Source organism: Pygoscelis adeliae, unplaced genomic scaffold, assembly GCF_000699105.1.
Source record: "Pygoscelis adeliae isolate BGI_AS28 unplaced genomic scaffold, ASM69910v1 Scaffold92, whole genome shotgun sequence".
In the NCBI taxonomy this organism is placed as follows: Eukaryota; Metazoa; Chordata; class Aves; order Sphenisciformes; family Spheniscidae; genus Pygoscelis; species Pygoscelis adeliae.
Window position 1 is genome coordinate 1,787,761 of NW_008824306.1, and position 16,477 is coordinate 1,804,237.

The 16,477-nt window shown below is 40.4% G+C and overlaps 1 protein-coding gene across 1 annotated transcript in view; it reads left to right on the top strand.

Annotated features, from left to right (window-relative positions):
* Positions 1-16,477, top strand: part of MED14 (mediator complex subunit 14) — a 54,905-nt gene that overhangs the window by 33,804 nt on the left and 4,624 nt on the right. The window contains exons 16-33 of the mRNA XM_009318909.1: positions 612-690; positions 2,271-2,430; positions 2,809-3,003; positions 3,595-3,729; positions 4,156-4,232; positions 6,781-6,941; positions 7,220-7,366; positions 7,458-7,549; positions 8,703-8,855; positions 9,078-9,347; positions 10,658-10,813; positions 11,379-11,490; positions 12,119-12,250; positions 13,304-13,486; positions 14,158-14,393; positions 15,077-15,256; positions 15,454-15,561; positions 16,007-16,132. Coding sequence (XP_009317184.1) covers positions 612-690; positions 2,271-2,430; positions 2,809-3,003; positions 3,595-3,729; positions 4,156-4,232; positions 6,781-6,941; positions 7,220-7,366; positions 7,458-7,549; positions 8,703-8,855; positions 9,078-9,347; positions 10,658-10,813; positions 11,379-11,490; positions 12,119-12,250; positions 13,304-13,486; positions 14,158-14,393; positions 15,077-15,256; positions 15,454-15,561; positions 16,007-16,132 — 2,702 coding nt within the window. The remainder of the gene's footprint in view (positions 1-611; positions 691-2,270; positions 2,431-2,808; positions 3,004-3,594; positions 3,730-4,155; positions 4,233-6,780; positions 6,942-7,219; positions 7,367-7,457; positions 7,550-8,702; positions 8,856-9,077; positions 9,348-10,657; positions 10,814-11,378; positions 11,491-12,118; positions 12,251-13,303; positions 13,487-14,157; positions 14,394-15,076; positions 15,257-15,453; positions 15,562-16,006; positions 16,133-16,477) is intronic.

Here is a 16,477-nt window from a genome sequence, read left to right on the forward strand (position 1 = left end):
TTGTTCTCATCCCAAATCCAAAACACAGCACTGTACCAGCTACTAGGAAAAAAATTAACTCTATCCCAGCCGAAACCAGGACAGTATTATGTGACCTTATACGTCTTGAGTTACTGTTCAAGTCTTAACTTCAGGTTTCAGATTACTTAAGAAGTGAGTTCTTTTAGTTTATTTGCCTAATAACATACTGCTGTGGTTTTACAAGCATTATGGATCATTTGTCATGTATCTTAATCTCTCTCTTCACAATGAACCACACGGAGAAGACAAGGGGCAACAATTACAAGTTGCATCAGGAGAGGTTTCGTCTCAATATAAAAAGAAATTCTGTACAGTGAAAACAATCCATCACTGGAACAACCCCCCCAGGGATGTGGTGGAGTCCCCATCACTGGAGGTTTTCAAGACGCAGTTGGACAGGGTGTTAGATAATCTCATCTAAGCTCTATTTCCCATGAAAAGTTGGACCAGATGATCTTTTGAGGTCCCTTCCAACCTATGATTTTGTGATTAGTTGTTTGTTAAATTAGATGAGACACTTTCATTAAACGGTCAAAATTGTGTTTGAAGAGCAGATGTTAAGACCACTCACTCACCTAATGTTCTTGTAGATCAACTGACACTCGATGACATAGAGAAGTCTGTTAATGATGATATGAAGCGTATCATTCCTTGGCTCCAGCAGCTCAAGTAAGAGACTTGAATGATTCACTTAGTTTGCATAGAATAAATCACCATATTTGTATTTTGGATGATCACACTCGCATGGCTTTGTGCTTTACCGCAGTAGGGAATATACTTCCTCCCTGTTGTAAGCAACTCGGAGTATTTGCCGTCTCCTCTAAATGAGTGGAGGAAATTCTGCTTTTGCTTGGAGTCGATTCCATAGTCTTCCTTTAGTCTGCCCCCTTACACGTAGCCTCATGCATTGCTATGCGCACACTCTGCATGAAGTCTTTTCACTTTAAGTCAGTAGCAGACCACTTGCTTCCTGAGGATCTCATTTTGTGTTCGTGTTCATTTTCTATGTCCTTTATTCCGCTCTGTTTCTATAGCTGAACTCTGCTTGTTTCTCATCAAGAACAATCTCCCCTCTCACAATAGAGGGAAAACCAGGAAGTGGCCTAGGAATTATTTAAATAATATCTGTTTATCTTCTAACACTTCAGCCCTTGCTGGTTTAAACCTCTAATCTTCCTTCCATAAAGCCCTGAGATTTAGGCACAAGATACATTTGGCTCCCATAAGAGGTTGTAGCAAATAATACAAATACAGTTTGCATCTGCATGAAAACCAAGTTCCGACTGCTCTGTCGTTTTGGAAATTCCCAGTACTCTGAGCTAATTGCAGGGTGAAACCTCTATTTGAGGAATGTTGCTTCTAAAAGAAGCATGATGACGCATAAAGCACTGGCACCCTGGAGAAACTAATCAACCTCCCTTTGTTATAAATAATGTACTCGAGATAATGGCTTGGGTAGTGCTGCAGTTTTTGAGGAAGCTAGGCAGTCCCACAAAATGCCTTTCAGGACAGCTATATCTAACATGTATCTATGAGAATAAACGTGGTGTGTCGTGATGGAGAGATGCTGAACACCCACATTTTCCACTGCTGTTTTCAGTGGAAGTTTGCCTGAAAAACCAAGCCACGCATTTCTGAGCCCCTTTCAAGCCTAGCTAGGCTTTCTGGCCTTGTCACTATAGCCAAAATCCATTGGAGTAGAACAAGTTTAATTCCAAACATTAGAATAAATTTGGTGTCTTGCATGTCCAAATTTACTCAGGTGAATGAGTTTGTTTATAACATAATCCAGAGTGATGTTAATCCAACTTTGGTGACTCTTTTTACTGTATTGCTTACCAGCATATGGGATTTTTTTTCTATACCAAAAAATAATCGAAGATTCCAAATTGTAAAATAACTGTAATCTGCATATTTTTTTAATTTTTTCCTTCTTTTTTGTATTGTAATTTTATACTGTGGTGTATAAAAATTTATTTAGGTATTCCTTCAGCAAATAATTTCAGGGCTTTTCTTCTTAAATTAACAGCTGTCTGTTACTCAAGCTGAAGACAATATGTAAAGATAGTAATAAGAAAATATAAAGTCATGAACTTTTCTGTGTGATTTTCTGTGTATAACTCGTGCAGCAATGATAGATGTTGACTTAGAATATGACTGACTGAATTTGACACTAATGCTCTAAATAGCAGTATACTAGAATAATTTAAAACAGTCTGAGGGTACTAATACCATTATTTCAATGCAAGGTTCTGGCTTGGACAGCAACGTTGCAAACAGTCTATAAAACATCTGCCTACAGTGAGCAGTGAAACTCTTCAACTAGCTAATTATGCTAGCCATCCAGTGGGAAACCTTTCCAAACACAAATTGTTTATCAAACTCACTCGCCTTCCACAGTACTACATTGTAAGTAACTGAAACATGCTTCTATCTTTTGCTCCCAGGCGTGGATATACCAGACAGTTTGTACTGTTAACTCTAACATTAGGAACCCAAGTGATTGATGTAATCCTCAATTCTCCCCTCTCCCTCCCTTCTCTCTTTCAGTGGGTTTGTTAAGCATAGAGAGGAGGGGACCTAAAGGTTTATTACTCAACAACCTTCCCATTCTCTTTGTTTCCTGAAAGTTTAGTCTTCCTTCTCTTTTGGATCCCTTTCTTAGCCACAGTATTAATATCCTGAAAAAGGCTAATGTCTTGTCTTTGGGGGGGGGCGGATAGGAACTGATGTAGACATATTCTTAGCTTGAGGGTCTTCTCAATTTGTTGTTTTGTTTAAATATAGGTTGTAGAGATGTTTGATGTTCCTGGCAACCCCACAGAACTAGAGTATAAGTACCATTTTCTCTCTGTGAGCTATGCTGAAGGAGATGACAGCCCTGCTACTGCACTTTTACTACAGCAGTTCAAACCAAACATTGAAGAGTTGGTACTAGACACAAAAAGTGGGAAACAAATGAAAAGTGGAGTCAAGCGCAAGGTACGTGCTTCAAAAGTCATCAGGCTAGTTATAGAGTGTGAAAGCTAAACACGTGTTCTGAGCATCCATACCAGCTTTAGTGGTGTTGTTTCAAAAGTTTGTATGGCTGACATCTTACTTGTATTGCGGCTTGGTTCTCTGGACTGCTTCCCTAGGGAGATGTTGGGAAACTATTTTGTAACAGTTGTCTTTTAATTTGTGCCAGGCCTTCTCCGCTGTTCTAAAGAGCCAAGGCAGAGCACTTGTGCTGAGGTAGCTAGAGTAGCTTGTATACGCAGAGCACTGGTATCTGCGCGATGTGTTTTGTGCCATGTAGATGTAGTCTTTGAAAGACTTGCAGAGGCTGATAAGAGTTACTTCTTGGGGTCAGGCTGACATGGCTTAGTGATATGTAAATACTGTTTTAAGGAAGGAGGTGATTATAAAATTACTTCAACTGAATTGGTTCAGTCCTGAAGTGGACCACATCCTTTCAGGAGTTTGTGCTCAGGGTGTGATTCATTTAAAACTTGGATGAATGAGATTATTCTCTGACATCTCAAAATGTTTACTCCGAATGTGCAAGTACATTTGTCTTTATTTTAATTCTAGTTATCTGGTGATCCATGTTCCATAGAACCTAAGAAACCAAAACGGTCGGGAGAAATGTGTGCCTTCAATAAAGTGCTAGCTCATATTGTAGCCATGTGTGATACAAATATGCCATTTATAGGGCTTCGTATGGAGGTATGTATTAAGAAATATTTTGTTTCCTTCTTCCCCTCTACTACTCCTGATTCTCTTGTCTAGATGTGACTTCGGCAAACTTGTGGTCATGTGTTCACCTTGGAGTTCCCCTGCCAGCTGAGCCCGGGTGACTGATGTTCTACACTGGGTTGCTCTAGTCTTGTTGTAGCTGATTCTCTAATACCAAGCACTGCAAAAAGCTTGAAAAGTTGAGGGAAAAGGGAAAATGAGAGGATGAAAGACACGCTTGTGGGAGGGGCTGGGAGACAACTTTATGCCAGATTTGCACAGACTGTTTTTTGGCTTTCCAGTTCTTGAGGATGTGAAACATCTGTCACCCTCAGGGAAAAAAAAAATCCTTGAAAAAGTTACAGTTATTTTGCTTGACTTTTTGCTTGGGATAACATTTTTCTTGTTCATTCCTAGTTATCTAATATGGACATTCCTCACCAAGGAGTACAAGTAGAAGGAGATGGCTTCAGCCATGCAATACGTTTATTAAAGTAAGAGGATATACTCCGGTTTTTCAATTTATTACTGTACATACGCTTGAGAGAAAAAAAAGGATTGTTTGGAGAGTAACACTAAAAATATCGGGGCAGGGGGAGATTTTTGGTTTTGGGGTTTTTGGTTGTGTTTGGTGTTTTTTTTAATTATTGTGTGCCTTGCACTCTCATGTGAAGCAGTGCTGGACTGGAGAAAGAGGAAAATAAGAGTAGACACAGAGCCAACTATAATTTGTTTCCTTCATTAGCCTAAACTGGGGAGCTCTGAAAACAGTCTGACAGTCCTCAATCCTAAAATCCAGGCAGTGCTAAGGAAGATATGTGATGATTCATGAACATGTAATTGCAGTTTTAGATCAGATCAGCAGCCTACATACTCCAAATGTTATTTGACAATTACCAGTATGTGATACTGCAGAGGAAAATGCAAGGAATCCCAGAAAAGACAATTGCATGGTAAAAAACTTGTAGAGGAAACATCTGAGAATCGTACAGTAATTTAAGAGTGGAAGGGACCTGTGGAGGTCATCTGGTCCAGCCTCCTGTTCAAAGCAGGGCTGATGAGCTGCATTTTCCAATCTCCAAGGGTTTTTGTGCCCTCCCTGGGCACGGCAGTCTCAAATGCTGACTAGCGGGGAGTAGTCACTTGATTGCCTGGCTAATACAGCCCAGGATGCAGTGGTCTGTCATTGCTGCAAGGGCACACTGCTGACTCCTGTTCAATCTGTCTCCCAGGCCCCCAAGTTCTTTTTCTGCAGAGCTGTTGCCCAGCCAGTCAGTCCCTACCCTGTGCTGTTGCTTGAGGTTATTTACGTCCAAGTGCAGGACTTTGCATTTCATAGAATCATAGAATAGTTTGGGTTGGAAGGGACCTCTAATCCAACCCCCCTGCAATGAGCAGGGACATCTTCAACTAGATCAGGTTGCTCACAGCCCCGTCCAACCTGATCTTGAATGTTTCCGGGGATGGGGCATCCACCACCTCTCTGGGCAACCTGTGCCAGTGTTTCACCACCCTCAGCATAAAAAATTTCTTCCTTATACCTAGTCTAAATCTACCCCTCTTTAGTTTAAAGCCATTCCCCCTTGTCCTGTCGCAACAGGCCCTGCTAAACAGTCTGCCGCCATCTTTTTTATAAGCCCCCTTTAAGTACTGATAGGCTGCAATAAGGTCTCCCCGAAGCCTTCTCTTCTCTCGGCTGAACAACCCCAGCTCTCTCAGCCTTTCTTCATAGGAGAGGTGTTCCATCCCCCTGATCATTTTTGTGGCCCTCTTCTGGACCCACTCCAACAGGTCCCTGTCTTTCCTGTGCTGAGGGCTCCAGAGCTGGATGCAGTACTCCAGGTGGGGTCTCCCCAGAGCAGAGTAGAGGGGCAGAATCACCTCCCTTGACCTGCTGGCCACGCTGCTTTTGATGCAGCCCAAGATATGACTGGCCTTCGTTGAACTTCATGAGGTTCCTGTTAACTCATTCCTCCAGCCAGCTGAGCTCTCTCTGAATGGCAGCCCTGTCCTCCAGCACGTTAAGTGCTGCCTTCAGTTGGTGTCATCTGCAAACTTGCTATTCCTTTGCATTACATAGGTTATTGAAATTGTTAAATAGTATTGGCGTCTGTGTTAACGCTGAGGAATGCCAGCCACAACCAGCCACTAATTGGACCTGCAGCTGTTGACCACAGTGCTTTCTACCTGGCAGTCCATCCAGTTTTTCACACTTCTTGGAGCCTACTTCAAGCCTCACCAGTTAAATTTTGGATTGTGTTATGAAGTAAAACAGATTATATCCATTTAAAACATTAAAAAAAACCAAACCCAAGACAAAGACACCTTCTAGAGTAAAACCTTAACTTCTTCTATGCTGCAGAAATGTACAGTGATATAAAGGCATCAGTCTCTAAATGCATCAGGACCTACCTTTTTAACTTTGCATATGAGCAGAGAAGTACTGAGAACTTCTGAACTGAAGTTAAGGGTGGTACATGAAGTTTCTGGTTAGACTCTCAAGGGATTTGAAAAAGTTCGACATGTTTTTACTTAAGCTTTATTTAGTCTGTCCCCTGAGCTCAATTCTCACATTGGGATATGAATAAATTAGTGGGTCCTAAGATAACTGCCAGGTTGTTCATTGCATTTAGAGCGAGCTTGTTCTAGAAGGCAAACTGATTTATGAATTCAGGTTGCCACAGAACTTACTTATTTTCATGTTTTTTGGCTTGTTTCTCTGTATAAAAGCTTTATATCGTTGTGCTCTTACTTTCATTAGGAAATCAGGGCAATTCAACAGATCCCTTAATAGTTTGTAATTTGCAGGTGTTGAACCCATATCAAAATTGGTCTTAACGCAGAGTGCTTTTGTAACACACTTAATTACAGTCCTTGAAGAGGAATGGGGTGTTTCACTGTGCAGTCCAGCTATCTTTGCTGTTGATTTGTTCATTCTTTCACGTCCAGACTTGGAAGCCCTTCAGGAAATACTAGAAGGTAGTATTTTTCATTTTGGAACTGTACTGTATATAATTGAGATCCTTTTTTCTTCATGAATAGAATTCCTCCCTGTAAAGGTGTAAATGAGGAAACACAGAAGGCTCTGGACCGATCTCTTCTTGATTGCACTTTCCGATTACAAGGTAGAAATAATCGCACATGGGTGGCTGAGCTGGTGTTTGCAAACTGTCCACTTAATAGCACTTCATCCAGGGAGCAAGGTAAGTTTTATTTAGGAAGACTGATAAATTTTGTTTCTTTGTGTTTTACATTGTCTGTTCCAGTAGTTCTAATGTTTTGGTGTTACTGGACAACTGTCTGCTCTTAAGATTTCTAATAAACCACGGTGCACCTGAATCAAAATTTTGGCTGCTGAATTGATGCAATTTTGTTATTTAAATATGCTTGCTGGTCACTTGCCACAGTTCACTCACAGTCTGTAAATGACAGTTTAGGAACCACTAGTTTAATCAGTATTTACAATCTCGTAACACTGCAGGACCAACCCGTCATGTTTACCTGACGTATGAAAACCAGTTATCTGAACCAGTTGGAGGTCGCAAAGTCGTTGAGATGTTCCTTAATGACTGGAACAGTATTGCTCGGCTGTATGAATGTGTCCTGGAGTTTGCACGATCCTTACCAGGTACAGAAGTCATCTTCGCTTCATTAAAATGATGTGTTTACAGATTACTATGGTTTTCTCGCTCTAACTCTTTTCCCTCCTCTCTTTAAAGACATACCCAACCACTTAAACGTTTTTTCAGAAGTTCGTATCTACAATTACCGAAAACTTATCCTTTGTTATGGAACTACCAAGGGGAGCTCAGTAAGTAACTCATAAGTGCACTTAAAATGTATGTTTGAGAACAGAATGGGTAGACCTAGAGTTCTCAGAATTGTGCTACAAAATATTTCCTTGTATTGCATTATTGTGGAATTAATATTGATGAATGTAGAAAAGACAGAAATAGAGGGTGCCAGATTATTAATTTGCTAGGTTACTAGATGTTCAGAATTTTTGAGAATTTGTATAAGATGCTTCAAATTGTGGGAAGGACAGTTGTGTGCTTGATTGAGGAAAGCTGATGTGGCAGCCTTTTTCTGACAAACTTATGGTAAGTGTTGCTACCGGTCACTGTTGTATACTGGGATATATGGATATATGTAAGCTGTGTGCTTAATGCTGCCTTAGAAGAAAGGACTCTAAAGTTTTAAATGTAGCACTGTGCTTTCAAATGAGGCAGTCTTTAATTACTTTGTAGCAGTGCTGTTCCTTTGTTCAGAACTCTAGCTTACTCTTTAGTATTTGAATTTACAGCTTATTAATTACTTTGATAACTGTGTACTTGCTCACACCGTTGCATTATATGCAAGGTAGAGGAGGAAGTAAGTGCACATTTATTACAGACTAAGAATGTATTTTTGTGTGCAACCGGTGCAAAGTAGCTGATGCACTTGAAATTTGCTTCCTGGAAGGCTTTTGTGTTTGTGTTCTAAGCTGAATTTTTAAGAGTATTTCTATGTGCATTTTTGGGACAGTTAATAAGTAGTAAGACCACCAAAATCCACCAGTGTGGATTTTGCACGTCACTTCCTTACATATTAGCATGTCCAGTTCTCGGTTTTGTGTGATATGACTGAGAAAACCAGTCCACCTCCAGCAACTCATTAATCAGTTCTCTGCAGCATGAATCTCTGAAGTTTAATTTGCTCTATCTCACCTTTTGGCAGAAAAGGCTTCTGTTCATTCTGATTGACTTGCTAAAGTAATTCCCCAGTTTTGTGGTTGCCAACAATCCAGCTAGCTAAATGGATGTTAAAGCTAATAGCACTTTTTTTTCAGAACCTCAACAACTTCTGAGGAAGGTGAGTTAGGAATCTGTTGAGGTTTGATGAAAAATGACAGCAGACCAGCTTTCTTGTTATAACCTCATAGTTGTTCTAGTTTCCAAGACCATTTTATGTTCTTGACATTGCAGATCAGCATTCAGTGGAACTCCATACTCCAGAAGTTCCACATTTCACTGGGAACTGTTGGCCCAAACTCAGGTTGCAGTAATTGTCATAACACAATTCTGCACCAGCTCCAGGAGATGTTTAATAAAACACCAAATGTGGTGCAGTTGTTACAGGTAACGTTTTAAAAACTTCTCTCAAGAAAAGTGCAAGATAACTAAGAGCTGAATTCTGATTAAACTGTTCTCTTCAAAATTATATGTGTGTGTTATGACTGTTTACGGATCTCATTGGCAGAAGGTGGCTTGGGGAAGATTGTATCCCCCCCTATGCCCCATTTTCCTTGACCTTTACTTAAAGGTAAGCTACCTGATCTCTCAATATCTGTTCTCCCTCAGGTTTTGTTTGACACTCAGGCTCCACTAAATGCCATCAACAAACTTCCAACTGTGCCCATGCTGGGTCTGACTCAACGCACCAACACTGCCTATCAGTGTTTCTCAATTCTGCCACAGTCACCCACGCATATCAGGCTGGCTTTTAGGAATATGTACTGCATTGACATCTACTGCCGGAGTCGTGGTGTTGTAGCGATACGTGATGGGGCATACAGTCTCTTTGACAACAGCAAAATAGTTGAAGGTTTTTACCCTGCGCCTGGATTGAAGGTGACCGCTTCTGTGTTTTCTGGCATGTTGTAAATAAGTGAGCTTCTAACTTGAAGTATGGATCTGATGTGAAGAGTTTTGTGAAACTTTTTTTGCGAAGAGCTGCAAGCCTTCCAAAATTCTGAGCACAGAAGGAATTTTCTGATTTATAAGTGGATTTGTTAATTAGTTTGAATTAAAACATTTCCTTTAAGAAAACTAGCATCAAATATCAGTGGTTTTTTTTCTATCTATGTAATAAAGTAACGTAGAGGCTACTTCAGGCATCCTTTTGTTAAAACTTGCTGAAGCTTTGTGACCAGGCTAGATGTATTCTCCAGGATTAACAACAGCTGCTCCTCACAACCTATGTTGTGTGGCAGGACAGTGCTCATATGTTGCGGATGAGGAAACGCTCCATGTCAGATGATCCTAGACAGCAACTTCTCTTTTAAAACTGTTTCCATCAGTGTGTGGTAGGAGCCTGTGGCTTCGCTTCTGAATACAGAGCTGGTTTGCTCTTCCTGAAAAATGAATCTGTGCACACTGACAGACTACCATAGCTGAGGGCAGCTTGTGCCAGTGCTAGTTATACTGAAATATTGGAAAGTGGCACCCATTGTGAAACAGGGTAGTTTGCTAATTTTTTCTTCTGACAGTTGCAACTGAACACTGATTCTCTGGTACTGCATTTAGCTGATCCTAAACATCTACCTCTCTCATGAATTCGAAGTGGAAGGCTAATGGGAAGAGGAAGGGGATTATAGATACCAGCGGAAAAGTATGAGAGAATGAAATTTGGAAGATAGAGGAGGAAGTGATTCAAGCGGGTTGGCAGATTTCTCTGGGTACAAGAGAAGGCTTTGGAGGAGGTGACCTGAGCTTTCTTACCCAAATAGGGCAGTTGTAGGTGTGGTACAATAGCCCAGTAGGTTCTGCATACTGATGAGTTGTTCTGGAACAGCTCTTTCCAGGTGTAGGCTTTTCCTTATTTTTAAGGAAAAAAGAAGAATGTTGGTATTTCAATTAACTAGAGATATTTCATGTCAGTGAGCGAGGTTTCTTGTTTGGTGGTGATGCAAGATCCCTTTTTTAAAAGAAAAAGGAAATTAAGCTTAAATATCCACTGAGAAGCTCTGTTTATGAATTGATATTTTGCAAACTATTCATACTGTATATAATGAATGCCACTAGTAGTTAGTTCTAGAGACCTGCCTGTTTCTTATGTGCTGTAGCCGATAAAGATAGTATTAGAGCTCAGCAAATACTGTGCTTGTTTATGTAATAAAATTTAAATGGGGAAACTGCTAACAAAACTGATTTTTCCACAGACATTCCTGAACATGTTTGTTGACAGCAATCAGGATGCACGAAGACGGTCTGTAAATGAAGATGATAACCCACCTTCTCCTATTGGAGGAGACATGATGGATTCTTTGATATCACAGCTTCAACCCCAGCAGCCACCGCAGCAACCACAACAACAGGTACCCTCCAGGCAAAATAAGAGATGTTTGTTGTCTTCCACAACTGTAGGTTTTTAAGAACTTAAGTTCTAAAAGGATTAGCTGTAAAAAATGGAAAGGGAGACTGTAAAACTGCTCTGCTGTGGAATTCCCCTTGGGGCAAAATGTATTAATTTATTTTGCCATTTCTCCTTCCAGTGTAAACAGCCCGTAGCATGTGAACAGCAACTTTGGAAGGTCACATGAGACTTGCTGCCTTAGAAGCAAAGAACTGAGGGAAGGAAAGTGACTGTTTAAGATAACAGATGGGAAGGGCAGTCAGGAGGCTTCTCCGTTATAGGGTGGCAGATAAAAAGGAATGAGATGCAGGGGTATTATGTCTTGAGGAAAAACCTGCAAAAAGTCCCTGAGAAAAAATAGTGAGCACTGAACAAGGTGATACAAAGAATCAAATAACCGTGTTGAATGACCTATCAAATTTCATAGGTGGGGACCAAGCTCTCATTAGCATTCTCCTGCACATACTTAACTTCAGTTTAGTACAAAATGATCAAAGATTTTCATTGTCCTGTGTTGACAATTTCAGCCGTTTGCAAAACAGGCAGGAGCATCGGGAGCATATCCTCTTACTTCACCACCCACCTCCTATCACAACACAGTGACGCCATCTCCATCTATGATGCACACACAGTCACCAGGTAAGATGGCTGACAGTTTGTGTGCTAATCATGTACTGGAAATATACACGCCGCTCTCCTTGTATGTGCATGCTTTTTCTATTATTTGAGCTGTGTATAGCTCCAAGTTAGCCAAGAGAATGCACCTTATATTGTGGAAAAATAGCAAAGCAAAGTCCTGCCATGCATGTTTTGGAAAGTACATTTTGAAGCTAAAAGAAAAGTTCAGTGAAACTGTCGTCTTTAGCTATGTAATATTTGGGACCGTTTCATTCTTACGGCTTACAACTTGCTCAGATCAAAACCTGTTAATTTTAAATACCTGCTTTTTCAGAAAAGCTTTTCATCACCGAAGCTCTGCTTTCTTCTCCCAGCTGTTATAGCACAACAGCTGAAAATATTTAAATTTGGGAAAGGGCTGGGCAGGGGAGAAATGCCATTCTTCAAGCCAAATATCTTGGAAAGTTTCCTTTGTGTGGTGAATCAATCTGGAAAATATAACGCTCATGCATGTACAAAATACAGCCTTTGAGTGCAAAAACAAACTCTCATGAATCTTGTTTGCTGTCTCCCTAAAAAGGAGATAGCTGTAGCAATTCGTAGAAAAATGGGAAATGTGTATGTTGAGTGACGTGGTGTCTTTGATTAGGAAATTTGCATGCTGCAAGCTCACCTAGCGGAGCTTTAAGAGCACCATCACCAGCATCCTTTGGTCCAACTCCTTCACCTTCCTCTCTTGGAATCACAATGGGACAAACAGCTAACTTTGCCAGCCCGCATGGTGAGTTCTTTACTGGCAGGTGTATATATAGTGACAGGGAGCGCACATTTGCTTCTTGAAATTAAGTCTTCCGGAGCAGACTTAAGTTAATTGATTCATGTTTTGTAATTGGCTTAAGGTAGCTGTTTTCATACATGTGGCATAACTTGTAACAGTAGTCAAAAGTAGCTGCATGGCACGTTGAGATGTTCCTAACGTTTTAAAAATTGATTATGAGTCAATCTTTCCTGCTTACTAACGTGGGGAAATTCTGTGTGGTCTTGTAGCAGAACAATGGCTGCAGCTTTTAATGAGCATTGTCTCTTGTTGGATTAGTTAATGTATTTTCACTGCTTACGTTTCCTGGAAAAATGACTGGAACAGGTTAGAAATTCAAATACTTGCAACTTGAAAACATCAGAATCTTGCTGGTTTGACATACATACATGAGCAACATGCTGCCTTTTGGTTGTTTCCTTTATTAATTTTCTTTTTGAAAGCTGCCAAAACAATTGTTTGTTGTAATCACAGTGCGTTGGAAACCATTCCATAGATCACAATAAATGAACAGTTCAGATTGTAATTTTAGCACACCAATTTAATTGTCAAGATGAACAAAGTGAGATAGATACACAACAGACTGTTTAAGAAGCTCGTTCTGATCAGTCTTTATAGGGGAGTACAAAACCAAAGATACTTTTGCAGAGATAACGGCAAGATACTGAATAGATAAGAAACAATCTCGCTGAGGCTTTCATTTGCTAAGAAGGAGTAGAAGTCCAAGTCTATAGGCAAGAGCCCTTTTTAGTTTAGACCCCGTTATGTGTTGAACATGCCCATTTGCCTTAACGTTCAATTTTATTTTACTTTTTCAAAAATAGAACCAGAAAACCCTTGAGTCTGCATCTTGATTTCCACCCACCCATTATGTTTTTTATATGGTTGTAAAATGTAGTCTAAAAGCTTGCAGACACTTTCATGCTTTACAGATTTTGGTAAGCCTTTTTTTACATCTCTAGCCTAGAAAACCTTGTACTTTTTAAAAGAGTAATAACGGTCTTGTAACATCTGTAGGTACCATAGACCCAAGCTCACCATACACCATGATGTCACCCAGTCAGCGTGCAGGGAACTGGCCAGGATCTCCTCAGGTCTCTGGTCCATCACCAGCAGCACGAATGCCTGGAATGTCACCAGCCAACCCTTCCCTTCATTCACCTGTCCCAGATGCCTCTCATTCCCCACGAGCGGGAACAAGTAGGTTTCTTTATCAGTATTTTGACTGTGAAACACTCATGTTTAACATTTCTAGTTCTGTTCTTCTTGGTAGTTTTGTGTGTCAGCCTAACAGTCCTTACTGCCCTTGTGCAGTAAAATATCTAAGGAAATGAAGCCTTTATTCTGTCCTCGTTCAAGTCTTCTGTAACAAATTGGAAAACAAGTTAAATCATACAGCATAAACTCCAGCAGGATTGATACCTCTTGTGCACTGCAGAAATTAGTCTTAAACTATTGAGCTCCGTGACTGAGAGAAAATTTTTTGGAATGAAAGCAATGATACCCAGATACTAACTTTTCACATCATAGAGTTGTAATGCTGCTCTTGCACGACTGATTTAGCCATCTTTACACCTCATTGAGTTTGTTGTACAAACCTGCTATCTGCTGGCATGCTGCAGAAAGAAGGAAAGGGAGTAGGATTTTAATGTTACTGAGACTCTTTGCATGGGTGGAGGGTTGAAACTCTTAATTCTTTGACTTTGTCTCTCCGTTGCCTATCACTAGGCAGCCAAATTCTTAAATAAGAAGGATTAAGCTTTGGCCCAGAGAACTCATGGCTTGTATAGTGACAACAAATACAGTGAACACATATCTTATGTTTCAGCTTAAATCCTTCCTTACTGCAAGTCCTTCTTCCGTACCAATAGGTTCCCAAGCAATGCCGACTAGCATGCCTCCGCCTCGTAAACTACCTCAGCGCTCTTGGGCTGCATCCATACCTACAATCCTCACCCACAGTGCCTTGAATATTCTGCTGTTGCCCTCTCCTACCCCTGGGCTTGTGCCGGGACTAGCTGGCAGCTATCTTTGCTCCCCTCTTGAGCGATTCCTCGGGTCGGTTATTATGAGGAGGCATCTTCAGAGGATCATACAACAGGAAACGGTATGGTTTAGGTTGTTTTAATATTGACATGCAAGTATGACTTCACAACTGTTCTTTTTCATGCTTCTGTACTCCATGTCTTTCAAATTAGGCACAAACTGAAATGCTTCAAATACATTAAGTATTTGCTGTTGGACTTGTGCTATACTTCTGAATCTTGCCATCTAAAGTGTCAAAATTTAGAAAAAGCATTTAGTTCCGCTTCTTTTCCACACAAATCAGAAGTGGAAAGCCTGTTTGATCAGGTGAAATTTGGTAACTGATATGATAGAAAGACTGTGACTAGATTTTCAGGTGCCATGGCTTCTGTGAATTTAGCACATCTGTTGGGAGTTAACTAGAACAGGCACAGGGTTACTATGGATGCCACTACTTGTCAGGAGTGCCCAAGAAATTAGTTACTAGTTAACAATAACTGAAGTACTCAGTTATGAATGTTGCTTTAGGGTTTGGGACAGACAGTGTGCGCCTCTTCGCTTCTTTGGCATTGATTCAGTGACAGAGAAAGAAGCCAAATCTTGCATAAGCTTCATTCTCAAGGCAATTTTACCTGTGTACAAATATCACGTGTTTCGTTCTGGAAAGAGGGCAGATTGATCACTACAGTCTTGGGAGTGATCGTGTGTGTGTGTGTGTTCATGCTATTTAACAACTGATTGAATGTGATACTTCTTTTTATTCAGCTACAGTTAATAAATTCCAATGAACCAGGTGTAATTATGTTTAAGACGGAGGCACTGAAGTGCAGGGTTGCTCTCAATCCCAAAACCAACCAGACCTTGCAACTGAAAGTAACACCTGAAAATACAGGACAGTGGAAATCAGAGGAGTTACAAGTTTTGGAGAAGTTCTTTGAAACAAGGGTATGTACTCAAATCATTAACGTTTAAATTTTTGTGCATTGCTTTTAATCTGGTGGTGTTTTGCGTGGTACTGTTGACTTTCATTGGCATGTATAAGGGCTGCAAAATATAAAATTAACAGCTGTGCGTGCTGGTTACCATATTAAATGGTATAGCTATTATCTAAATAGGCAGTACTAAATAGTGTCTGTCTTTAGGTTGCAGGACCACCTTTTAAAGCGAACACCCTAATAGCCTTCACAAAATTACTAGGGGCTCCAACGCATATCCTCAGGGACTGCGTACACATCATGAAACTTGAGCTGGTGAGTTAACCGTTCTATTTAGTTCACCCAACTTCAGTGGTTATATTTAAAAAAAAGGTGCTGTATCCTTATTTATAAACACATAAATTACTCTAAATTTATATATATGTTATGTAGTGTTAATAAAGAAGTTTTCATTTTACTATTAGTAGCTCTCCTGGAAACTCCCAAAATTTCTCCTTTAAACTGATGATTTTGAGAAACTGCAGGCACGTTACTGCACAATAGGCACATGCATAGGCTGGCTGGAATCTTTCTGATTGTACTCTTGTTTACCCTATGCTCAATTCTTTCAGAGTTATTCTGACTTACGCGAAACCTGGCAACATCTGCAAGTTTAGCTAGAGGCACATTCTACTTTCTAACGCTTCCCTAGTTGATAGCCATGTATGTCACTAACATGAGACCTTTGCTGGTCTTTCTCTCTGCTGTTCTTTCTAAACAGTTCCCTGATCAGGCAAGTCAGCTGAAATGGAATGTGCAGTTTTGTTTAACAATTCCTCCCAGTGCACCGCCAATTGCGCCTCCAGGAACACCTGCTGTTGTGCTGAAATCCAAAATGTTGTTTTTTGTAAGTAGAGCTATCTGTTTTAAAATTTTCTGGGCTGCGTGTCTTTGAAATCATCACGGGTTAGTAGCAAAACATAAGCATGCTATATCTAACAACTGTAATAGCTAAAAATGTTCTGCCGTTTGGAAGCCTAGATTTGCATGCATCTCTCTTGTAATGAGTTCAGTTAGTATTCCTATTCTCCCCCCTGTAAAAACACAGCAACTCATCATGTTTTGCGTTCTTGGGAGAGATGTTGACAATATATAAAGTTCAGTTCCCCCTGGGCTTGCAGGTATCTTCGAATGCTCAACTTCTGGGTGTTTTGTTCTTCTCTGAGGCGCTAACCACCTAGATTAAGCGATA